The sequence below is a fragment of the Trichoderma breve genome, chromosome 2 (assembly GCF_028502605.1).
Source record: "Trichoderma breve strain T069 chromosome 2, whole genome shotgun sequence".
Taxonomy (NCBI): Eukaryota; Fungi; Ascomycota; class Sordariomycetes; order Hypocreales; family Hypocreaceae; genus Trichoderma; species Trichoderma breve.
In genome coordinates, this window is record NC_079233.1 from 1,564,053 (window position 1) to 1,588,743 (window position 24,691).

The 24,691-nt window shown below is 51.4% G+C and overlaps 5 protein-coding genes across 5 annotated transcripts; 2 read left to right on the top strand and 3 right to left on the bottom strand.

Moving 5' to 3' along the window:
• Positions 1 to 378: 378 nt before the first annotated feature.
• T069G_02716 (uncharacterized protein) lies at positions 379 to 1,942 on the bottom strand (the record flags this gene model as incomplete). The annotated part of the gene is made up of 3 exons (XM_056169926.1): positions 379 to 517; positions 686 to 1,444; positions 1,560 to 1,942. 3 exons carry the CDS (start codon positions 1,940 to 1,942, stop codon positions 379 to 381), a joined length of 1,281 nt encoding a protein of 426 aa, XP_056030818.1.
• Positions 1,943 to 5,228: 3,286 nt separating this feature from the next.
• On the top strand, positions 5,229 to 8,491 carry T069G_02717 (fungal specific transcription factor domain-containing protein; the record flags this gene model as incomplete). The annotated part of the gene is made up of 6 exons (XM_056169927.1): positions 5,229 to 5,676; positions 6,173 to 6,868; positions 6,998 to 7,281; positions 7,358 to 7,974; positions 8,037 to 8,241; positions 8,312 to 8,491. 6 exons carry the CDS (start codon positions 5,229 to 5,231, stop codon positions 8,489 to 8,491), a joined length of 2,430 nt encoding a protein of 809 aa, XP_056030819.1.
• Positions 8,492 to 8,662: 171 nt separating this feature from the next.
• On the bottom strand, positions 8,663 to 9,866 carry T069G_02718 (histidine-specific methyltransferase, SAM-dependent domain-containing protein; the record flags this gene model as incomplete). The annotated part of the gene is made up of 3 exons (XM_056169928.1): positions 8,663 to 8,739; positions 8,802 to 9,499; positions 9,565 to 9,866. The coding sequence occupies 3 exons, from the start codon at positions 9,864 to 9,866 to the stop codon at positions 8,663 to 8,665; spliced, it is 1,077 nt and encodes a 358-aa protein (XP_056030820.1).
• A 9,375-nt stretch (positions 9,867 to 19,241) lies between these two features.
• On the bottom strand, positions 19,242 to 20,290 carry T069G_02719 (phosphorylase superfamily domain-containing protein; the record flags this gene model as incomplete). Its single annotated transcript, XM_056169929.1, has 3 exons — positions 19,242 to 19,645; positions 19,713 to 20,204; positions 20,263 to 20,290. The coding sequence occupies 3 exons, from the start codon at positions 20,288 to 20,290 to the stop codon at positions 19,242 to 19,244; spliced, it is 924 nt and encodes a 307-aa protein (XP_056030821.1).
• Positions 20,291 to 23,074: 2,784 nt separating this feature from the next.
• Positions 23,075 to 24,301, top strand: T069G_02720 (spinocerebellar ataxia type 10 protein domain-containing protein; the record flags this gene model as incomplete). Its single annotated transcript, XM_056169930.1, has 1 exon — positions 23,075 to 24,301. The coding sequence occupies one exon, from the start codon at positions 23,075 to 23,077 to the stop codon at positions 24,299 to 24,301; it is 1,227 nt and encodes a 408-aa protein (XP_056030822.1).
• Positions 24,302 to 24,691: the final 390 nt, after the last annotated feature.

The following is a 24,691-nucleotide window of genomic DNA, read 5'->3' on the forward strand; positions in this document are numbered from 1 at the left end:
CTCGGGGAGAGCCGTGGGCGTGGGGACGGCATCTAAACCAGCCTCACCGACTCGTTTCGACTCCGCTTTCGCCAGTGCTTTGTCTCTTCTCTAGCTGACGGAACCGATCCTTGAGAAGGCGCTACACTTGTTGTTGAGGCGCGTTGTGAGATCGTCAGGCCCAGCTGGCCTTATTCTGCAGAACCTCAGCAGCTGACTGGCAGTTTTCGCCCGTCACCTGTGATTGATTCCATCGTGTGATCCCTGCAACACATTCATTTGCCCTCCCCACCCGGTTTCTTCAAGGTCTTGAGATGGAGCATCATTCTCATATCTGTCTACGCATTACGCGTTTGTAAGCCAATCTGGTTGCACAAGGAGGAGGGAGTCTTCTATTACTCACGTCATAAAGTAATGCTTGACTGTGGCTTTGTGACGCTCCAGTCCGTCACGGCGCGCAAACCGACGCTTCTTGGGAGGATTCGGACAGCCAGGTACATCACACCGCCAGGGTTTTCGATGTTTGTTACAGTGTTGCCTGTATGATTTATTAGCAAACATGTCCACCAAAGCACATGTCGCAGGTCCTCTTCCGCTTGTTTTCGAGAGCAGGGCCCCTTGACTTTCCAAAACTCCTGGGGCAGAGAAAAGCAGGGAATGAGGGTTTGCCATGCGCCACGCGCTGAATGGGGAGATGACTACATACGCAAAAGATGAGTTACGATCGAAAAGTATCAGGTTGCCATGTTTATCGACCCCGCCTTTGTCGCATTGATGCCCCCTGGGGCAGTAGTATTTCCCCTTGCCTCGTTGCTTCAAGGCCTTCATGTTGATGCCCGCAAATTCATTCTCATCCGAGTAGTCGTCTGACTCATCTTGCTCAGGAGGATTTGCTCCAGTTGCCGTCGCGTCTGACGCCGGCGTTGCTACGGACACTGGGGTTTCTGGTGGAGGAGGCGTTGGTGGTGATTCAGACGCCGTGGCCGATGCTGCTATTGGTATTGGAGCCATTGGTGTTGAAATTAGTAATGGCCTTGATTCGGCCTCTCTCCTCGCCGCGGCCCTTGATAGCTTCGGCGGTCTCGGCGGTGGGTTGTTCGGCGCCGGTCCAGTTGAGTCTGCGGCATCTGACAAGATGGGCGGCAATAAGAGCGATGAAGCCGGCGGTAAGAGCGGGAGCGGCGGCAGTGGTGGATGTGGCGCCGCCGCCGCTCGTTCACGCTGTACAGCGGCAGCATCGGGAAGCTGCTTGCGACGTTTAGGTGCGCGCGAGAGCGTATCAGGCGCCTCTTGCATGTCCAACGAGGTCGCCGATGAGGTCACCGATGGGGCAGCGGATGGGGGCCCGTCGTGTGACGAGATGGACATCCGGGGCACATGTGAAGCCAAACTCGACCTCCTGCCTCCGACCGTCCATACCGTTTGGACATCTCGAGCGTACTGCTCTGCCAGGTCGCGCATCTTGCTGCACGCCATAGCCATGATATGGTTAGTCTGTGCCATTGCCTACATGTGGACTAAGGTAGAGCAAGAAGTGAGGGAGGGGAAAGAAATGGCTGAAGAAGAAAACATATACATACCGAAGACGACTAAGGGTCACGTCCATGGAAACGGATGCGGCGAGGTCTGAAACCCGGGTGTCTGCTCGAGACTTCTCGAGGATTTGTAGAGTAACTTGGTCAATGTGAGGTCCTTGGATGAGACCTTGAATGAGAGAGGACCATATCATGGCAGTTCGGGCTAAGTAGTCTCCCATCTCGGTCACCAGAGCGGCGACATCTTGTGGTTCGGATGGGCACGACTCCGACGACGGAACAGAGGCAGAGAATAAGTCACCCGCAGCCAGCTCAACTTTGTGAGCGGCTTGCTCGAGGTGCTTTTGAATCAGTTCTTCCAGAGACTCAGTTGCAGGCGGCGTAGTAAGTCCAAACTTGAAGACATGCGTGGTGCTGAGTGGCGGCATAGTGTGAGTTGACACTACCTGTATTACAGGACTTCCGGCTTCTGGATTAGAAACGGAGGCTTTAGCCTGGGATATACTACTCGGCACTCTGGAGAGTAGACAGTCTAGAACCAGGAATTTTTTCTGTCCCAGGGGAGCCTCCCCTATCAGGCCATGAGGCTGAAGTGAAACCTCACCTCTGCCCGATCCCCAGCTCTAGCGTTGACGATTGATTGAGCCGATCGCTTGCTCTCCAATCGCCCCGCTCCTCACGCTCGGGCTCACTCGCTCGCTGACAACAAGCCGATATAACTGGCAGCAGCACCACCCGAGGGCAATAAACGATGACGAGATTCAAATAGGACAGACGATGGCTGAGACTTAGAGCAGTCTTGCCGTGGTTAGTCCCGCGGGCCGCAACCCAGGACAAGAGGCAGCAGAACCCGGCCAGCCTTGTGGCGACCCGGTGACTGACGGCTCAGGCAAAAATGAACTAAGTAAGGGACCGATCCGAAAGCCGCCGTTGGAGTTGCGTAGGTCCAAGCCAAGTGGGCAAAGGGAAAGGGGCCGTCGTGTGTGCTCTTTTTTAGTGAGCACTCCGGCGTCCCACTCGCAAGTGAGGTGAGGCTCTCTCGCTGATGGAATGGGAATGGGAAGGATGAATAATCACGGGGCGATGGGATTTCCCATGTTTGTGTCTTTTCTTTTGGGTGGGCTTGAGATGGAGAGGGACCAGGGGTCTTGATTTGGCTGAGCTTAGTGGCCACTCTGTGACTGATATGCTTTTGATTGGCGCGACGATGGCCACCCCTGCCTTGAGTGCAAAGGATCGTGAGGCCAATCGTCTGGTTTGTGTTACCCACCCGACTCCGCACCGACTGAGAGGGCGCCAGAGACCAGAGGGACGACGAGATAGAGGCACAGTAGAGGATAGGAACGGGCAGAAGATGGGGGTGGCGATGGCTGGGACCAGGAGCAGAAATACCCGTCCGAGCGAGCAAGAGACGCAAAGAAGGGGGGGCTCAAAAGAGAGATCAAGAAACGCCAGCAGCCTCGGGCTGTGCAACAGAAGCGAGCTTCACGGCGTCACAGACGGACGGCGGCCCCTTTTGAGCCTGGAGGGGAGGCAAATCACAGCAAATGGTGCAGCACTTGGGTGGTTGCAGGAGCCAGGCCGTTGATTGGCCGCGATAACCTGAGCCGACGAGGAGCTGGCGAGAGAAGAGACAACAATAAAGCGCCATTCGACCTGCCGTGAGCTGGCCACGCTAAAGCACCAGAAGTAGTAAAGGCCTCGACCCCTGCACACCGGTATGCGAGCCGTGTCTCCATGTGCGTTAGGCTATTGTCGGATTGGCTGCTCGTCGATCATCTGGACGGTCCTTGGGGAAGCTTGGAGGACCACCAGCTGCAACAAGCAATCCCTTCTTGCAGGGATGGCACAGCACTTCTCCACTCGGTGAGGCCAGGACCCTGGCCCCGATCATGAGCATCCTGGTCGGACAGCGCGATCGTGAGGCTTTAGAGGGCACCAGTACGTCGGAAGCATCACGTTGGTGCAGAAACGGGGCTTTGTAGAGTACAAGCCCCCCAAGCAAAAGAAATTATGGCCATCTCCAGGTTCCAAGGGCCCGGTCATGCCCTTGCTATACGCACCCTCTTTTGGGAGACGCTGCATCTAGGCGTAACAGCAATCGACGCTTAGCAGGACGAAGAGAGTTCGAATAAGATGGTCCTTCGACCTACTACAAACTTTTTGACTCTTCCCCAGATCCTCCCAAGATCCAGAATACATAAAGGAATCAGCCAAAGCTCGCGCGTTACCCCGGGGGTTTGGTTCTCCATCTGACTGCTTTGTACTGCTACCACTGCCCGGAGTGCAAGTAACACCCGCTCGTATTATCGCGACGCCTTTACACTTTTGATTACTCGAGTTGGTCCCTCCGATCTTCAGGGACCGTTTAATGCGGCTATATTCTCTCCCAAGCGGAGCTTCGTGGGTAAGTGCCACTTCTTCTCTCTCGTCCCCAGTTGATGGCCGGCACGAGGGGGGTCTTGGTGTCTTGTCCGGTGGATTCTGGCTCCTCCATGGGCCCTTTTATCTTTTGCTCCCCTCACGAGAAAAGAGAGAAAGCGTGAGAAAAGTTTTCCGCCGATTCTCGGCTTTCCTTGTTTTCTCTTTTCTCTTCTGCTCCTCCTCCTCCTCCTCTTCCACTCCGCCCCAATCTTATCCTCTTGTTGCCTCTCTCGGCGCATCAGATCCAACACCCCAGATCGTCGCCGGCTGAGTCGGAAGCCCAAGTTGGCCGCTGCAGATTTTTTTTTGGGTATCCTCACGCGCATTGTTTTCTCTTTTCTCATTTTACCCCTACCACCCCTAGGCCCGAGCAAGTACCAGGCCGCCACCCCTCGGCCAATCCTGCACTCCATCCCCATATTGGACGAATCGCTCTGTTGGTACGAGTACCCTTATGGTATCTGATCATTCTCGCGTTAGTCTCAACGGTTGTTGCGTTGCCGAGCCAGTCTGTGTATTAGTTGTGTCCCGAGCTTATTGAACCTGCTGCACGCACTTAATCCGCTTCTTTGCGCTTGATACCTACATGCCTGCATTTGGCAGCACACGCCACCTGGTACGTTGTATTTAGTTACTCTTGGTCTATGCAGACAATAACTTCTCTCTCCCAACCAACCGTCTTGGCATTTCTGCCGGTAATTGGCCCTCACATTCTGCCTCTTTTCGCATTGAATCTCACCGCATGCCTCTATGTTGTTTCCTCCCGTTGGGCCATTGTGGAGGTCAGAGCCTGGTTGTTGTACCGAAGAGTTCCCTCTCCCCACACACACGATCTCACACACGATTCATACACTTACACGCCCTGATGGTCATCTTACTCACTCTTTACAAACTAGATACAGTACCAGATCTGATCGCTAAAGCCACAGGGTGGCTTCTGATTGACCCGGCTGGCCGAGCCCGTGGATGAAACGCCCGCTTCTTGTCATACTTAGTATAGCCCGGCAAATACTCTTTCACGAGGCCACTGCCGGCTGGTAATTGGCGATCGGGTTTATTAATTGTGCATGGTCCACCGCCAGCCTGCCTTCGTTGTCGTCCAGGCTCAGTGACACCCACACCCTGGCCCGTGTGTGCATGTGTGCGCGTGTTCCTGTCCGACGTCCGTGAGCCCACCATTGACAAGCCTGGCGTGTGTCTGCGGCCTACAGATCTAATCAAGGCGTCCCGAATCCTCGTTGCCACGCGAGCCTGGTCTCTTCGCTTCGAGTAAGCACCTGACTCGCCCAGATGGGAGACTCGTTGGACCAAGGGCGCCCGGCCAAGCGCATCAAGCTGGCGCCACACCCGCAGCCCTCGCATCCGCACTCTCAATCCCAGGATCACACTCGCCAGCGGACGCTCCGGCCTGCGCCAGACCCTGCGGAGGCGGCTGCTACGGCTGCTGCAGTTCCTGCCTTTCATGTTATCCCTTCTGCCAGTGGCGCCCGTGGTGGCCGCCGTGTCCGTCGCCGTGTCCGCAGCCGTGGGGGCGGCCGTGCCGCCGCCTCCGGCACTGGGGCGTCCCGGCCCCCTTCACAAGTGCCGGTTGACGCGGGCTCCTCTCCGGCCTCGACTGAATCATCGTCTTCTTTGATTTCGACGTCGACACTGCCTTGGCCGACGCAAGAGCAAATTCATATGGCAGCAGAAGCAGTAGACAGGCCAATCGAAATGACATTGATACCTTTGGACAATGGTAAGTCAACTGCAAGCAGATGCTACGCTGTGGCAATGCCACCCCACGCACGCCAGCTTGGGAACCACCCTCCCCTGTCTTACAATTCCCTGGCATTGCATACACCATTACTTGTTTGGTCTGCTTTTCTTTTCTTGTACTACTCGCTGCCCCTCGCACATATATGTACACCTAACACTCCCTGTTGTCTTACCACGCCACGCGATCTGTGTTGGCCCAACGCTACTATCTGTCATATCTAACATTTTCTTATGGATCTCTGCACGTATCCGACGAGAAAAAGAGACAAGGTTTCTTTCTGTCACTGCAGAATGCCACACGGTACCATACCAATTTCTTCCTCGCACCATTTCCCTTGCTGGTAATCCCAATTCATTCGTGCGACTTGCACTTTACTTCATTTCGTCATTTTACACCTGCACTTGTTCAACTACCACTCCCTACCTGAAGCCATGTCGCCTATTATTGAATACCGATAACTGACATTTGAATCTAGTACGGCCGCCTGTGGAGATCGATCTTGTATCGTCAGACAATGGCTCTTCGAGCAATTCCATTTCCCCGGAGCGAGAATCCCAGTCGCCCCAAGATCTGTTTGTCTCAGCCAGTGTTGAGCAGGTCGTATCTTCCCAAGCTGAACAGGGGCACAACTCCTCCCAACTCGAATCACGGTCACATAGATTCGTCAGTCCGTTTAAAGATTGTGTATCAAGCTATGTACAAGCGTCCCGGCGCTTCAGTCGCCCTTCGGATGGTACAGTCAATTCATACATCAAATTTAACTGGCCACAGCGCAGAACGCAGGGCGGACGCTCGTCTTCTGTATCGGTTGCCGCTCAGCCTGGCAATGATGCTGATGATGACCAAGTGGAGGAGATCATCAGACCTTCAACTCAGTCATCATCTTCTTTGGTTGCTTCTAATCGCCACTCACATCAGTACGCAAAACAACTATCACAAGCTACTGCGATTTTGTTAAACTCTCAGAGACGATCCGACCGCTCGCTGTCTTTCTCAGACGGCACATTGCCGTCTGCAGGGTCGAGCTACTCTGTCACATCCCCTTCTGCTCATCCGTGGAGCTCCCACGGTTGGGCTAGCCATTCATCATCTCAAGCTCCTCGCATGTTACCGTCACATTTTGGGCTGGTTTCGAAAATGGATAAGATAGATAGGCAGCTTTGGGCATTTTGTAGGTTGAAATCTCCCGATTTCCTCAAAGCATTTCACATCCCTCATTTTTCTCCATTACAACTCCTATGCAGACTACACCAATAGTTTTGAGTTTAGGTTTGCGCATCCTGACTTTCGTGGAATATAGATATCAGGAATTGGTGTCCTGGCCGGAGTATTCTGGGCAAAACAAACTCATGGTTGCAGGATTTTGCCCCCATGGAGGGGAACGACGGCGTGCTGTACGCGATGCAGAGCCTCGCCGGCATATATGTTTACGACTATCAGCCACTGGAAGAAATAAGTCGTCGCATTAACCTTCAGTTTGCAAAGGCAGAGGCGCGTCTGAGCCAATTACTCGCTAAAACGAATCCTACTATTGAAGAAACCAGCGAGCTGATCACCATTACTTCTATCTTATCGATGCAAGACGTAAGTGTCCCTGCGAAGTGTTTGCACTTTCAATACATTTGAGCGATTCTAACAATTTGGATCTCATTCTTTCCAGATTGTCTATACTGAGCGCCGTCGTAAGCGACCTCAGTCTCCGCGTTGGCTGGAAGGCTTCAAGCAATGCGAGCATTTCCTCGAGTCAATCGACGAAGGGTCGCGATTCTGGTCACCGTCCAATGTCCAGTCGTCCTCCCTTCGTATCTCCCAGTCAATCATTGTCGGCAGAGCTGTCGTCCTTTCGCAGATCATGACGCCGCTCAAATCTCCATATACCTTTGATCCACAGAAAGAGTCCTCTCGCTTCGGCTGGCTCCTCTACGGCAACATGGAGGACATGTATGAGATTCATGGCGGATGCGGCTTCTCCAAGAAGTTGCTTCATTCCCTGAGCCAAATCTCATACCTCGCCGCGCGTCTTTATCAGGACCCTGAAAGTCCAGTCGCTCCGCTCACTGCCCGGTTTCTGCTCGCGGAGCTGCTCCAAATGAGGCAATGGAGCAGCGCCCCCGATGCCGCGCCTTGGGAACAAGCCAAAGATCAACCGCAGACCATTGAAATGGTGCGTGCTGCTCCCGAAGGCTATGTTATTGAGAGCGCATGCCACATGACAGAAGTCACTGCGGAAGCCTGGAGAATTGCCGCTATAATCTATCTCCAGTGCCGTGCTCTAAGGTGAGCTAACTTTCGCTCTACTGAGTACAAGCTGTTGTTCTTAACAAATTGAATCTTTACAGAAAGCCCCGGAATCACCCAGAGGTGTTGAATAATTTAAGCGATCTTGCCAAATGTATAAACATCATGCCAACTTCAGGCTACAACTTCACTGCACAAGCACCTCTATTTCCAGTCTTCCTTCTAGGAATGCTTGCTACAGATCCTGGGCACGCTTCCGTTGCGCAGACGTGGTTTGAAAAAGTCACCAGCACGCCAGTAAGAAGTGTAAGATGAGCTTCCCATTCCACCTACTCTACTTTTTTTTCGAAGCGCTAACTCAGTGTGTCTCATATAGAGCGTTCCTCCACTTTATGAAGCATTGAAACGGATCTGGACGTGGATTGACTCTGATCCCAACTTGAAGCCACCTGCCAAAGGAAAGCTCGATGAAGATGTCGGCAAAAGAATACCATGGTGGGAGCATCTAGTCAGACGCGTGCAAGACCACGAGTCCGAGATTTTGTGCTTGACCTAAAGGGTGAGGATATCAATTGGTCTCATCAAGTCTATCTAAGCCTATCTATTTAGACTGGCATCTCCTCCAGTCTCCGACACAACCTGTCTAGCATCGCCTTTCCCGCCAATTGCTCAGAGGTCCAATCTAAGGGAGCAAACAATGAAAAGTATTGGGCAGTCCAAAGCATTATTAAATCAGCCCTGATACGGCGCTGTCCCCATCATCTCTTTGGTCCTGCCCCCCCTTCATTTTTAAAAGGTACTGCCCTACGAGACAGATTGTTAGCAAAGGCAGATCGAAAAAAAAAGGGAAACAGTCGAGGACTCACGAAACTCAGAGTTTGGTGCTTGCCAGACACTTATCACACTCAGTCCCGCCTTATGGCACATGAGTCGAACGCTCTCCTCTCCATACTTGTGAGAGTCGAACCAGTCTAGCTCTTCACCCTGTTTGATGGTCCGTCCAAGCTTGTGGATCGTGACATCCTTATTGGCGCGGAAGAAGAATCGGTGCCGAGTTGTGGGCTCATCTTCAAGCTGTGCCATGAAGTCCCAATCTTCTTCTTGGAACCACTCTTCTCCAATCGCTTTGTTCACTTGCTCAAAGCCATTCAGGAAGAACTGGTGGTATAGATCGTCCCTGGAATGATAGGCAGCCCAGATTTTGTCCTTATCGTTAGGCAGCAAGTGGGCATCCATTCCTACCAGGAGAAAGTCATTTGGCCGGAGCGCCTTGGCCCAGTACTTGAGATGGCTCAAGGCTTCTGGCCAAGGGTCGTTGCAAAGCACTGAACCCAGCGAGAGAAACAGTCTCTGGCCTTCAATGCCTTGTACATAGGCCTGCCCATCTTGGAATGTTCCCCACAACCCTGCACAAGTTACCTTTGCATCCGCTGCCGAATGCTTATCGAGAAGGTAGCCCACGCTGTGCTCCAACGAGGCCTTGGAGATATCGAGAGCCAAGTAGGTGGCTTTCTGCTGCGCCTTCTCAAAGGCAGCCAACAAATGCTCCACTTTACGAGTGTCACTGAATCATTATGGAGCTTGTTAGATCATATGATCCCCTAAGGATTGATCCTTGTTGAGACTTACCCGACTCCAAGATCAATCATGGTCACACCAGGCTGAACTTGCCCAACGATGTCGCTGCCGTGAGCATCAAAGAGCGCAATCTCGTCGTGTGTCTGGTAGAACTCAGGGGTGAAAATGATCTCGTTCCATATGGGCAGTCCCACATCAGTATACAGGAGCTCATCTGGGAGAGTTGGCTTTGCATTGGGGCCATAGACAGCCGTGAGGACTCTGGAGAGTCTCTCTCCGACATCCTCATGCATTCGGCTTCCGCCTATGTCCATGACATCGCCATGACCAGGGATCTCATGCCGCAAAGCCATGATGCGTATCTGATATATGGTGGTGATCGGTTATTTGAATCAAAAGCTGGCACAAGATAGCACTGTTTGCTGTTGCAGTCGAACTCTGCTCTGGTTCCAGATCGTTTTACTGGGATATCCTCGAGTTTTTATGTCGAGAATACGGCAGCGAAAGACAGCCTATTAGTATGTCGGTCGCTGCTCTTACTCACTGCTGCAGCCTCAAGGTAAATGCGTGAATGGGAGAGGACAGGAGAGAGACCGGGGTGGTATTCAGCGAGGAATGAAGAACAAAACATGGACCCAGCTCTACCTGCTGGGTAGAGATGTAGACTACTCATCTCCTATTTCGCCGGGAAACGCAGAGGAACTGATAGAGCTCTGCGGTGATGGTCGAGCTCTGATTCCTCTTGTCGCACACCCTACATCTCCCCACCAGCCTGTCAAGCCGCCGCGTGTGTGCATATATGCGGTGCTTGGCCAGAAGGGCCGTAATAGGATAAGGTGCTGTCCAGGATGGACCTGGCAGGATGACAGCCTCAACCCTACAAACTGTTGGTACATGGCATTCCACCAAGCTGCTGCAGCCGGCCGGAGGACTTTAAACCTCCCAGAGGCCCGCCTGGTGGTGAGGCGAACTTAGGGTCCTGCCGGGGCATGGCCGGATGAGGTTCGACTTACATTAGCCCGCTTGTTTATGGAGTAGAGGGAGGGGTGCCACCGCGCGTAAATATGTGCCCCCCTGTCGAGACGAGCCACCGTTGAGGAATTGGGAGGGGGGCAAGTACTCGTACTGTACCGCGCTCCGGAGCTGCATGAAGCGAGTCTTACAGGCACTTGTAGTAGTACATGATGCCGCTGTCCTGCACCAAGATGGAGACTTGGTGTCAACCAGTTACTTCATTTGCTGCACCGTTGGTCCATCATCGACGGCGAGAGAAGAGAAGAGAAGAGAAAGGAGGGTAGCTTTTCAACGGAGCCACGTCCGAACCAACTGCATTCGCTTCCTCAGCTGGGGTTAGACTCCAAGGATGCCCGTACTCCCCAAGCAGGCCAGCGCATACATGCAATCACAGTCGATACTTGTGTTCTGTCATATCTCGAGGTGTTTCTGCAAATGCTAGAGGGCATTGGAAAATCCCATTACTGCGCCACCACGTGTCTTCGTGATGCGAGGCCGTTGTGGATGTCTGTGATTATACGTGTGAACGAAGCATAAGTTCATGTGTGAAGCCTCGCCGCCGCTGGGCATCAATAGGTGACCAAGCTGGTTCGTCGTTTCTTCAGGTAGGCATTGGTATTACAAACGGAGATATCGAGATGTGGCTTGAGGGCGTCGTCCCCTTCGGCGCGGGCCGAGCGAAAGCTAGTATTTAGTATATTATTCTTTTGATACTCCAAAACAATGCGTTGTTCCATTGTGAATCACTTCCGTCCGTCCCTTACGTATCCAATGCTTTCACTGAGTCCCTACTCATACTTGCATTGCTCATGCCTGTCGCGGTGGTGCTGAGGATGGGTACTGCACACATACCGTTGCAGCTCGAAAGATAATGCAGAACATCCGGAGATGTCCAGTTGCTCAGGCCCGCCTTGTACACATGAAGTACAGGTACGAGCCCGCAGCTCTAGTGGAGCGAAAGAAATATGCAAATCAGTCGCTTGCAAAGGCAGGGCAACGGAAATGGGTGGCGTGGGTCTCTCGAAAAGCTCGATTGGGCACTTGGTGCGAGTGGGATGAGGATGGCGAATATCTAAACGACAACCAAGTCGATCTCGATTTCCATGGACCTGACCAAGCACCAGATAAGGCCCATTGCCTCACACCCATTGATTTCCAAGCGGACATGTATGCAGGCAATTGGAACGCAACAGTTGCGCCTTGATACCGAACGAATACAGCTGCATGGATAGCGAACAGCAACCTCCAACCGCCGATGCATACTGCGCTCCTACTGAGAACGTTGGCTGACAGACCGACCATCTGTCCGCATACGATACAACCTGCTTAGTATTAGCACCAGTGGCTTCATCAAAATAGCCGCCGATTGCTTACCCTTACAAGCGAATGAATAGGGCTTGATCCACCATATTGGTTTCGGCTCGCTCAACACACCCCACGGCCCCTGCATCATTGTACTGTAATCTTCTGCGGCGCCGTCCCAGATGATCCTTGTGATGAACGGGGAATTACTTCTTGCTGGTCAAATATCGGAAAGTTTTTGAATACACACAAGCAAAGTCTTGTGCGAGTGGCGGGGCCGTTGCTCATGGCACTGCGACTGCCTCTTTGGTGTTAAATCGTCCGTTACGGTTGTAATCGGAGCTCTAGCGGAGAGCAGATATGGGAAGATTGTCTTGTCTGTTCGTGCTACGTCACACACGGCCGGCCGGGAGCATATACGAAGATGGGGGGACCTGCCGGGCGGAATACACCCGCGGTCCGAAGTGCGACGAGCGAAGCATGCGAAAGCGTGTTGTACAACATGTTTGCTTTCTATGCTAATATCCGTGGCACCATCGATCATATCAGGAGTCTTGAGCCTCAAGCGAAGGGCAACGCGGTGCTGCGCTGCCGGCAGTTTATGTCTGTGGGGTTACATCCAGCTGGGGCCCTTTTTCAGACTGCATACGTACCTTGGAAAGGTATGAAAGAAACAATATTGATGGTGATGCCGACTGGGATGGACCAGCCACGGCGTATAGACGTTGTACAATTTTCTCATCGAGCAAGTTTCAACAGTGGCAAAGACTGGCTGGTGCTTTTGCAATTGACTGATTTTCCGTACCAAGACCTACCCTCGTTTGGCAAAGGGAAATATTGCTGCTAGCGCTGAGCTGAGTGACGACGTTATCCCCGTTTTGATGGCAACTGTCAATAGCACAAGTGACAAGTAGTAAAATGTCGTTGTGGGGTCTGTGCTTGCAATGCCTGCAGGAATATGACAGATGATATCCCCCGGTCTGATGTCGGTACCGATCCTGTGTCACCATATGCAGGAGCATCAACTCCAGAGCTTTGTTTACAAAGAGGGATCAATTCATGCCATTCGTGGGGGATATATCCACAGGACAAGGCCGAGCTCTAATCAAGCATGCACTGATCGATCTGTTCAATGGGATGAACGGCCGAGTAGACGTGTGGGACGTTGCTCTCCGTGCTCTGCATCGGAACGTTCAGGGGCAACTAGACGGGAAAGTCGGAGTAGCAATACTTGCCATGGAAAACTTGGATACAAAATCTGACTGCATGTCCTGCTCGCAAATACTAGCAGCATGTTAGTAGATGCAGCTAATGTATGGAAGTACGGAGCAGCATTCCGGTGGATGTTGGGGGAGGGGTTCGCAAGACGATCACGAGCAGACGAGGCTTGGTGATCGAGATTGACCCCATGTCTGCGCTCAACGACTTGATTTTAGCAATTTGTGCTACAATCAGTGGATACAAATGTGTCTAAGAGCTGACTTTACTCACGGATATTCACTTGTGAAGGGTTGCAGAGTCATGAGGAGGAGGTCCCAGATCGGCCCGTTCCACGAAAGTGCAATCTGGTTTTCCCCTGAGTAAGAACCGGGAAATGACATGCCGTAATTGTCTCAAGTCTGCCGCCTGGTCATCGAGGAGATGTGGCCAAGGCATCTATACTTTTGTTTGTCAACTACTGCACCTGCGTCTTGCCAAGCAGGCCAGCCGCTTTGCGTGCTTACTATATCTATCAACCTGTGTACCGAATCGATGGAAAGACGGAGAGGGTGTGGTGGCAGTCAATCTGACTGGGTGCTCCAGCTTCGGGGCTGTGTCTCATCGCCGAGGATATGGTTGTCTGTGACAATGATGCATCTAGATGGGGCCGATTCTCACATGTCACGATCGCCGCCTGGGTCGGTGATAAGACGCTTCTTCTGATCGAGTTGCTGTGTATGGATGGTTGAAGACGAAGAAGAAGAGCCAGAATGAAGAAAGATCAAGAAACCTGTCCTGGATTTCATCACGTGCTGTGTATCGAGTACGGAACTTGGCCGTGGAAGTTGGAGGCAAGTGCCTCCCAAAGCTTGTACAGGAACTTTCAATGTTCCTTTGTCCCAGCTTTCCAGCTCCTTCTACGGATCGACGTCTCTGTGCCTGGCTTTCTCAAGAACGGCAGGAAAGCGAGCCGCGGCCCCACTGACACGCGACTGAGCGCCCGCTGGTAGGCAACAAGTACTAGGAAGAGCACAGAGCCCGGGGGCATGCGTACCTGTACGATCCATACCTAGAAGACACGCCTGAAGAATTGTGGTACGTTTACCTCCTGGCTGTTTAGGCTATACTTCTGCAGTACCTCAGATTGTACCAAAGGTACGTATAGGTAGGTAGTGGGATGCAAAAGCAGGAGACACCTACCTACGTACCTACCTAAGTACTAAGTATCTATCGATAGAAAAGGATTTTGTGACGTTTTCCCTCTCTCATCAGGGGATTCAGCTTCAGATCAACTACCACGTCCGTACAACACCAACACTCTGATCGGCAGCTAGTCCGACATACTTCCCAGTTCTGGACGAGAAGCAGATGCCTAGATCGGCTTCGTACGAGTGACAACCTGGGCGTTATTGACCCACGCCGGCTGCGTCGCGGCGCGCTCGTCAGCAAACTATATCGAGACGGGTTGACGAGGACACGTCAGATCCGCATGTGCATCTGACAGCCAAACACGGAATGAACAAGATCGCCAACCGCTCGTTGGTGCTGATGAGCAATGGCCGTTGTCTGCTTCCACCAGATCCAATTTCCTGCAACTGTGCCACCTCGCACTTTCGGGCCACCAGGACGTGCCTAACAGGTGCTTACAACATTTCCACGGGTTATAAGTTGCTGGAATACGAAGAGAGAAATGCAGGCAGCAAATATCAGCACCAAGAATACTACGTGGACGAGTATTGTATTACGACTAGTAAGCTACCTGGTATGCATCCATCCAGATGGGTCTACGGCAGCTCATACAAGTCTGTGCGACATGTCGACAAAGGATACGTACACATCGTACGAGCCACTGTGGAGGCCGTTTTGCTTTCGTCGTCCCATCAACCGAGGATGAGGGACAAAAATTTGTGAAACCAAGGGAGCTTCACTTTCTATGAGGCCTAATGAACTTGGGCTTTCCACCTTCAGGACCGCTTCTGTCATGTGGAAAGTCACTCAAGAGAATCTTGGCAGGCTTTGCAGATTCATTTGCGGATCAGGAAAGCCAAGGATCCGAGAAGGGGTGTAATATTCTGTGCCCCATCACATATCACTCTTGCAAAGAGCAGATTATGCAGAGAGCCCTTTCCACCATACAAGCGCGGAACACAAGTACACTTGACGGTGGGCCTCTGACAATAGCAATGCCGCAGCTATTGTCGGGAATAGCCAGCCAATACAAGCGCCAAGGACGAAGCTCGAAACACAGAGTAGTACAAGTGTCGCTTAGCAGTAGCCAGGGCGTCGAGAACTGCCGTCGTAAGTTGTGGAATGTGAGTTACTCTCGTCTATCCCTGAAGCTTCGGCCTTGTTAACCCCCCTTCTTGAATTGGTGAAGTATAATCAAACGCAACGGCGCAGTAGGCCTCCATTTGTTAGCGCCCGCCAACTGCAATGGCTCTTTCACCCAACCCTAGCCTGCCACCATTTTTTGCATGGTTTCTCTTCTCTTCTCTATGCTCCCAGCTCTAGTGTGAACAAACTGCGGGATGACCCGAGCGGCGGGGTTCCTTGACTGACGACAATTTAGTACCCCACGAGCGTTGCAAATCAAAATTGACTGGCATCAAGATGCTGCCATTATCCCTGATTCAACTCCAAATGGAGCTCGGCTTTTCCAACCTTGGGTCACACAGAGCTTAGGTCCCTCGCTATAACGATCCTCTGCCCTCCAGACTTGGCATTGTTAAAGCAAGACGACAGAAACTGGATAGAAGCCGTGCAACTTCGTCAGAGTTAGCCGTGCATCCTCAAGTTAGCGTCTCCGTTCATGCCCACAACCGATCCCAGAGTGGGCACAAGACGACAGATGCTACTGTATGGAGTGCTTTGAAGCGCCTGGATGTGTGAAATGAAATGTGAGCAAATCCTTTCGTCCACCAATGGGTATCTCGTGAGATGGCATCCGCATATCTATCCATCACAAGGTATGGGGCACTCCGGACACCCACTTCCCGGTTTTTAAATTATGTCTTTTCCTCTTTCACAACTGTGCAGCACAATCCTTTCTTTTAGAACTTTTGAGAAGCGACCAAGTCTTCCTAACCGAAGGCAGATGGGACTGGTCTCGCAAGGCAGAAATGCTTTCTCATAGCTACCTAGGATGCGCCCAGCTACCTTGGGCGAGGAGTTGCGCCTGAGTTAGCCCCTCACTACCGCTTATCTAGCCTTCCGGATGAAGATTGCATTTGTGGGTTTCTAACAAGAAATTTATGTAATTGTTTTCTGGTAGGTTGCCCTGCTCCCGTTTCCAAGCCATTCCTTGAGGCCCTTATACCCTGCGTTCTGAATCCTGGCTGTCCGGACCCCGGCTCCTGGCATGGAGAATTCATTGTTCGAGTGGCCATCACATAAATACGCACCAGCTCTGTCCTATGAAGAGGGGCCGAGGTCGCTGAGCCGCCCCATGCTGTCTCAATAAAGTGACATGTCATGCTTGGCTGTGGAATTGTCCTCATCGTTGGTGGGTGATAGTCAACCTAGGCAGTCTTGAGAGCTGGCAGAGGCTCCCATTAACAGCACTGCTGACTCAAGCCATTCGTCCAATGGCTTATTACCCAGCTCACCGAAAGCTTGGATGATGATGAAGTCGGGCTACCAGTATTACGCACAATTGTGAGTATTTTGCGGTGATTTCTTAGCACGAAGTTTTGTGGCCGACATCGCTAATCCAAGCCTAGCAGATAATTATGCGGATGGAACCTGGGGTGGCAACGAACCCCCTTTCGAGAACTATCTGCTTAGAAGATCATTTACGAGCAATTGCAGTTGGCTATCCTTGCTGAAATTTGTTTACTAAAAGGCGTGTACCCTAACAATGTCCAACTGCTTGCCATTGGGGTCTGAGATTGTCATATCTGTCACTGCCAACACGTTGCGTGGCCAAGCAAGTTACATTGTTGGCCATCGATGCCGCGGATCTCGAGGGAATAACTCAAGACGCGGATGCCATTCATCGCGACACACGACGCTATCTGTAAAGAGAAACACGACAAGGAAGAGCCCCGAGCTTGCTTGCTTGCTTTACGCCATATCGTATATTTAAAGCACAATCTCGATCTGGTTTAGTCTTGCAGCTGAAAGATTAACACCCCATCCTATCTAGAGCAAAGTGGCATTCATGCAGCCTGCCTGTCATCATAGCTTGAGTACCTGCAAGCCGGGCATATTCCGACAGGCCGTACGGGTTTTGGTGCTTACTCCTTCGTAATTGTACACCGAACATTGGTTAGTATTAGGGCTTGCATCTCGTACACCCCCAAGTACAACAAGAGACTTATGCATCCATGTCTCTCAGAGCAACTCACACTCACGACATGCGAGTATAGCTTCAGTGCTATTAAGTACGATTCCTTACACACTAGGCCTCTGTCCTTTACAATCCATGACACATGCCGCCCCCCTGAGATCTGCAAGTCAGCCGCTGCTGCGGATATAAAGCAGGCTTTAACATCTTCGTTCATCATGCGTAAGAAAAACGTGGCACAAGTGACAGTCAGGGCTTTGATGTCCGCAGACTAGAATATGCGGAGGTGGGCAAACCACAGCACGACATCACATTCCATTCTTTGTGAGCTTCCTGCATCCAGGCATTGACAGGTGGAGGAGCCGTACTGGCGCACTAATGGCATTGCATGAACCCCATCGCGGAGGAATCTATCCAAGTATACCATATACCATGGCATACAGCATGTACGGAGGACTCTATGCATCAAAGAGGGGGCGTCTACATAAGGTGCATGGGAGCAGCAGGATGTCCCATCTTGCACCTCGCTTAGCAAACTGGGTTGCCAGCAGGAACGAGAAGGGATATGCAACACCATTATTGGATACCGCCCCTAACATCAGATGCTTTTGACAGGTTGTACAATGCAACATTATCACATTGTTCCTTCTGCGCATCAGGCCCAACAGAGGGAGCCATGGGTTCGCTGTCATGCACGGGTAAAGTCAATGGATCCATACATGAGAAACGATTCGCCAGAAGCAGAAGCAGATGATTGATAAGTGGAATGCGATTCTCAAATACTAGGAGTTTCCGTGACGGCGATTCTGCCTGCCCCTCGGCACTAAGAAGCTGAAGCCGACGTGGTGCATGCATGCATTCCCCTGCACGCCTTGTCAAGCAGAGCCAGAGCTTGTTTAACACGACATGCCCCTCTTCGGACGGCCCCCCTTATCGGGCATGACGGAGAATAGACAATTGCTGGCTTACATGCAATTTGATTGATAATGGTGGCCTCGCTATCACATTTCTTTGTTACCTGACGCAAGAGCTCTTCCTCGAGCTGCCATGCATGACCGAAAAGTGACAGAGTTTAACAAATTAAACCGACGATGCCGAATCATGAACAATATCAAGGAGTCATGATGCTGCCTAGCACTACAATTAGAAAAAGGGGGGAGTGCATGAATGTGACGTCTTACATCTGGGATCGGTGCCGCTGAAGAATTTTAGATCAAGATATTACTTGGCACATACTTACGGAGGATCGTGTTCAGTTGTGTCATACTTGGCCACTGAGATCTGCTCTCGGTAAGTATGTATGGAGGGTGGATTGGATTGGTTTGAACGAGTTGATAGGGCGCCCCTTTTTATGAACTAACTGATTCGCTTGTGATGTTGAAGATCAGCATTGTGTACCAGGACGACATTGTACACTCTTCTTCAGACTGGCTTGGGCAATTGAGAAAGAGGGATTGAGTTTTTACTTGCTTGAATATCGCTGATGTTCTCTGAGTACTCGATACTGATACTTTTGAGAGTTCTTGTTGTAGATACCTCTGAGGTTCTACACGGAATACACCTTACTAGGTGACGACGATGCGAGATATTGTTTGGCCGTTCGAACACGCACCCGAAGGAAGACAATTTGAGCTCTCTAGGTCTGATATGATATATCTGTCTTCTACCACGACTGTCTAAACTTGTTATATCTGTTGAAGATCTATCGCCAAAAAATCTTCTGCGTAGTCTTTCTTGTCTGGCTTCTTCTGAACATTGTAAACAAAAAAGGGAAATCGAATAAAAAAAAGGCAGTATGCAAAAATGAAAACTGATTTTATGAGCCGTTGAACCTCAGACACGCATCTGACTTGGGCCGGCATTTTGATTGCGCCGTGTTTTCCACCTCCAAACGCCCCCGTATGTATCTTTTTTTAGTCTACCCAACCTAGTTATCCCAGAAGCCCGGGAACAGGTACTCGACCTTCTTCATGGCCTCAGGGTTCCTGCCAGCAGGCTTGGTCATGAACTTGACAGGGCCAGAAGACGCACCCTCCCAGTGCTTGGCCAGGACAAGGTCGCTGTGGTCCAGCTTGGAGAGCTGGTCCAGAACACCGCCAACAAGACGCTTAGCATTCTGGCTGTTGGCCTGCATGTACTTGATAACCATCTCGACGTTGACGTCCTCGTATGAGTGCCAGCAGTCGTAGTCGGTAGCCATGCAGATGACCTGGTAGGAAAGCTCAGCCTCGCGGGCGAGCTTGGCCTCGGGAAGGGCAGACATGTTGATGACAGAGCCACCCCATGAACGGTACATGTGAGACTCGGCACGGGTGGAGAATTGGGGTCCCTCTGTAGTTAAAGAGAAGTTAGTCAAGCGGTAACTTTACATCAGTTTTAGGTAAATGCATTGACGAACCCATGCAGATCAGGGTGCCCTTGTCATGGAGCACTACGCCATCACCCTCCATATGCGCCGCACAGGTCTTGACAATATCTGCCAGCTTCTTGTCGAATGGGTCGGCAAATCCGACGTGGCCTACAACACCACCCTCAAAGAAGGTGAACGGCCGGATGCCCTTGGTGCGATCGATGACCTGGTCGGGAATCACAAAGTCCATGGGCTTAATCTCCTCCTGCAGGGAGCCCACAGCGGAGAAGGCAATGACGCATCGGACACCGAGGTGGCGGAGAGCAGCGATGTTGGCCTGGTTGGGAACTTCGTGAGGCGCAAACTGATGGTGCAGACCGTGACGGGCGAGGAAGGCAATGTTGACACCGTTGTGGGAGAGGATGGAGATGGGCGAGGCGGGAGGTCCCCAAGGGGTGATGGGGTTGACGACAGCAATGGGCTCGTAGCCCTCGAGCTGGGCAAGGCCGGTGCCACCGATGACGGCAATGTGGACGGGCTCTGTATAATCGAATTAGAGTCACATTGGAGATGACAGCAGGGGAGATTTGCAACATACGATCGAAGGTAGTGGGGAGGTCGGACATGGTGACTGCTAGCTAGTGATTGAAGATTAGCTAATGCGCCTACAAATGAAAACTGAAAGCTGAGCATTTTACCTAATGGGTATGTCTATGCTTGTAAAAAGAAATAAAATAGAAAAGAAGAGGCTTGGAGACTGGCAATGGTGATGTTCTTGGAAAGGCCGCAGGTTCTAGGGAGCAAAAAAAGCTACCAAGCTGGACTTACCCCTCTATCGATAGTGATGGAGGGGCAGGATTTTCTTAGGCACTCGTTGGATAAGAGGTTCAAGCAAAGAGCACGCCATCATGGAATTAGGTTCCTATCAGCTTAGTCCGCTTATGTGATATTTTGAGGTGAAGCAGCTCTATAGATAATCTATAATACGTGAAAACTCAATACGTTCAATTGGTGACATTTTGAGGATGCTGGCTGAAGTGCTGGGAGTAGGTCTAATACTATTTGCGCAGTACAGGGCACCCGCCTATATCCTTGTCCTTCAATGGGATGGGGGAAGAGTTGCTACCGATCTGGTTGACACGGAAACGCCTTCAGCCTGGACAATCGCTCAAAACAACATACTCTGCACTCTATTCTAGCATTGATACATCCATTTTTTGGGACAAGACAGAGGGCAAAATACACTGTAAAGCTCCCTCCCATTGCCTCGTCATTTATTCCCGATATAGCGGGGTTATGTGCTTACCAAGCCGGCAACTTTTTTTTTTTTTGCGGGCCATTTCATTGCTTCATAAACTACAGGGCAAAATTATATTAGAGATATCCAGGCTGCTCACGCGCGCATCATCAATTTCACTCGCCTCGAGACTTCAACATCAGCCGCAGATATGAGGATGGCGGAGACGGTTGATATCAATGATACTACCATTCTTGGGCAAGATGTAGTATCAACGCGGCCGAGCGAAAATGGTGGCGACAACTCTGGAGAGACCATCGAAGAGCGATGCTTCTCAGCCGCTCTCATCTGCCTGGAGGGCCATTTCACACAGTCTCCTCCCATGGGCCCTCAAACCACGGCCAGGGTGAACTCGATGATCTCCAAGACGCTGGAAAAGACTCACACACTTAGGAAAGCCAGGTAGGATCCCGTAATCTGCAGCAAGATACTATGTCGCTAACCTGCATCGATGGCATCAAACAGAGAGGCCTTGGCACGGAATGTAGCAATCTGGATATGGCTGACAAGGATCTTTGCTGCTGCGATCCCAAGCTTGACATCGCGATCAGTGGGACCCCTATCGGCATTGAACGATCCTGATAAGGGAGTCAGTCCTCAAGAAAGCACAGCCTTGATCGTCCTCAACCATGTCTCTGTGAAGGAAGATCTGGGCACCCTCATCAAGTTGATGCACATTGCGCGCAACCTCCTTGTTAATGCTGAGCCCGAGGTTCCTCAGGACATATGCGCCGCAGTGCATTTTGACCAAATGGTCTACCAGACAATTATCCTCTGTGTTAACGTCACGAGTAAAGGCTACGACGGAGAGATATTGGACGAGGCCCAGAGACTAAAGCTCACAGACATTACTGAATTATGTATGTGCAGCTGACTTCTTTTTCTTATACGGAGAAATGGATATATGCTAATCCCTCTGTCAGATAAAAAACTGCTTGTGACTTCGCTGCAGCAAGTTCACAACTGGACTGCCAAGCATGATCGCAACAAGATGTCGTTCTGGTTTGATGTCCTCTTTGACGATGACGGTGCGCTATCGGGACCTGAAGAGATCATGACAGACGGCTCGGGATTCCGCCCAGATGCGGCTAAGCACCAAGTTCAGCACTGGCTGGATCGGAATTCGAAAATGTGCGACACAGCGAGGAAGCTACTTAGACATTACGCCGAAAACCATGCAGACAAACCTCCAGGAAACTTGGCTCCCATACGGCCACTGGCCTGGAACTGGCTTCCGGAAACCCTTGATCCCACTTCCATTATCTTAGATGATGACTCTGAAAAGGTCAACCCGGTATGGAAGCCGGATGAACCGGACAAGTACCAACAGGACAGGTTGTACGCTCGTGTGTCCCGTGAAATTGATACATGGTGGCTCCGAGCGCGGGATCCGAATTATGAGGATTGGGTAGTTGGCATGCCATCCGTGGAGTTTGCGCAGTCGCGTACAGAGCATTGCCGCAACAACTTGGTTCATCGATATGCTCATTCCTACCGGGCGGACCACTCCCCGCCTCCAGAGGGTGCCGAAGAGGACCTCTCTGACCATGAGCACTGCCATGAATGCCATGAGTGCTATCTCCGTCACCACCATCACCACGAGGATGATCATGAATGCCATCACCACCACCATGATCACGAACACGACCATGAACATGAGCACGACCATGAACACGACCATGTGCACGACCACGATCACGAACATGACCATGACCATGACCATGACCATGACCACGACCACGACCACGACCATCATCACCACGAACATGCTGCATCTGGCAATGAGGTTGAAGAGTGCGACCACCATCACCATCATCATCATGATAATGAAGACGACCACCACCACCATCACTGCCACCATCACCACCATCATCATCACCATGATCACGACTATCCCCACGATTACATGGACGACATGATGGACGACGAAGAGGTCGATGATGACGAATCGTATGGAGATGGTCCATTGACTGGTCTTTTGACAGAGGTGCCTAATATTCTCGATCCAAAGCAGATTGAAGCATTGCACATGATTGTCAAATCGTGCATTCTCGATCATGCAGGATCCGGGTTGACACGTGCGGGAGAAAACTTGCAAAAGACTCGATGCAGAATGTTTCTTGCGCTGGACTGTGGAAAGAGCCTACTACGTGAGCTGCTTGTATTCATTGCTGTGTGGGATAAGGACGAGCAAAGCCTTATTTTCCAAGTCACAACGCAGATTGTCGAGGCTATTCACCACAGCGCCCTGGTGCCCTATGCGTGGAATTCTCTAAGAATCCCCAAGGACATCATCTCCCCGGCGCAAACAGTTCTCTTGCGTCTTGTCAACCATATGCTTCGGGCCCGTGCCGCCAGTTCTACCACACAGGATTCCAAGGACCAGACCAGAGATCTCAAATTAGTGCACTTCTTCTTTAGCTTTTTCCGGAGCCGCATCGTCCCCGAGTGCGCGGCTCTCATGCATTTACAAGCTCAGATTCGCGAGGAGAATCGTGATCCCGCCGAGTTTCCGGTCGATAGCTGGGATATGGAACGAGCCAAGGATGGGCTGTCCCAGTACCTGGAATTTCTCACGACTGTGGCCGAAATGGTGGACATGAGGCCTCATCTTATCGAGTGGCAGGCTATCTATGATCTCATCACGATCCTCAGCAGCCTAGAGGCCGCCGTGCCGAAGAAACCACTTGTCGAAGTGCCTAAACGCGCCCCAGCAGCAGAGAGCACATCTAACGCCAGTAACAATGCCAGCAACGACCCGATGGTGGAACGGCCATACGCAACTGGAGACGAAGGCGTATCTCCATCACCCCCACCGCCCCCTCTGCAAGAGCCGGCTCACAAGTTCCCATGGTCTGGCATAAAGGGCCAGATATTCACCATCATTGCGACGCTGTTGCAGCCACCACCTGGGCAAAGTACTCCGGGTAATGCCCAAGTGCAGATGCAAATGATGAAGTACAACGGCATTGTGCCGCTGCTCAACTGCTGCGCATATGACGACCACAATCCATTTGCCAAGGAGCGAGTTACTATCTGCTTGAAATGGCTATTGGATGGTTGTGAAGCTGCCAACAACTTCTTCCGCGAGCTAGTCAACTTGGCACCGCAGCCGAATCTGCGGCCACCGCCCGGAGGCACCACGGTGTCGACGATTAAGCTGGATGGAGTGCAGGGAGAGGTCAAGGTGCAAGTGCGGTCGAACACGGCGCCGCCATTGGCAGACCGCGGCGCCAGCAGCACTGATGAGCTGCTTGAGAAGGCAGCCGAACTTAACCTGGGGCTGAATCAGAGCAAGAGCGGTAGTCGAAGCAACATTGAGGAAGACTTTATGGCATAGTCAAGAGATGGCCTACCTTGATATGTGCTATGATCGTAGTTTACCGGCATTGACAAAGTGGGATTATTCATGGAAGCATTATTGTGTTTTGTTTTGTTTTTAACTCATAGCGATGGATCAAAAGTATTTCATGTACAGTATCAGTAAGGACAAATTGAATAGAAATTCCTTGCAGTAAATATGGCACGGTGAATGGGAAACATAGTTTTTGTCTATTTTCTTTCATTTTTGCCTTGTTATACAGGATAGGCTATACATATGTATTGTGGTATGTAAACAACGCCGTATAAAATAGCTAAATCTAATGAGACAACCAAAAACATAACCAACGTAGATGAAGTCGTCCAAGACAGATAGCCAAGGTACTGGGTGCGTAGATGGATGTATGAA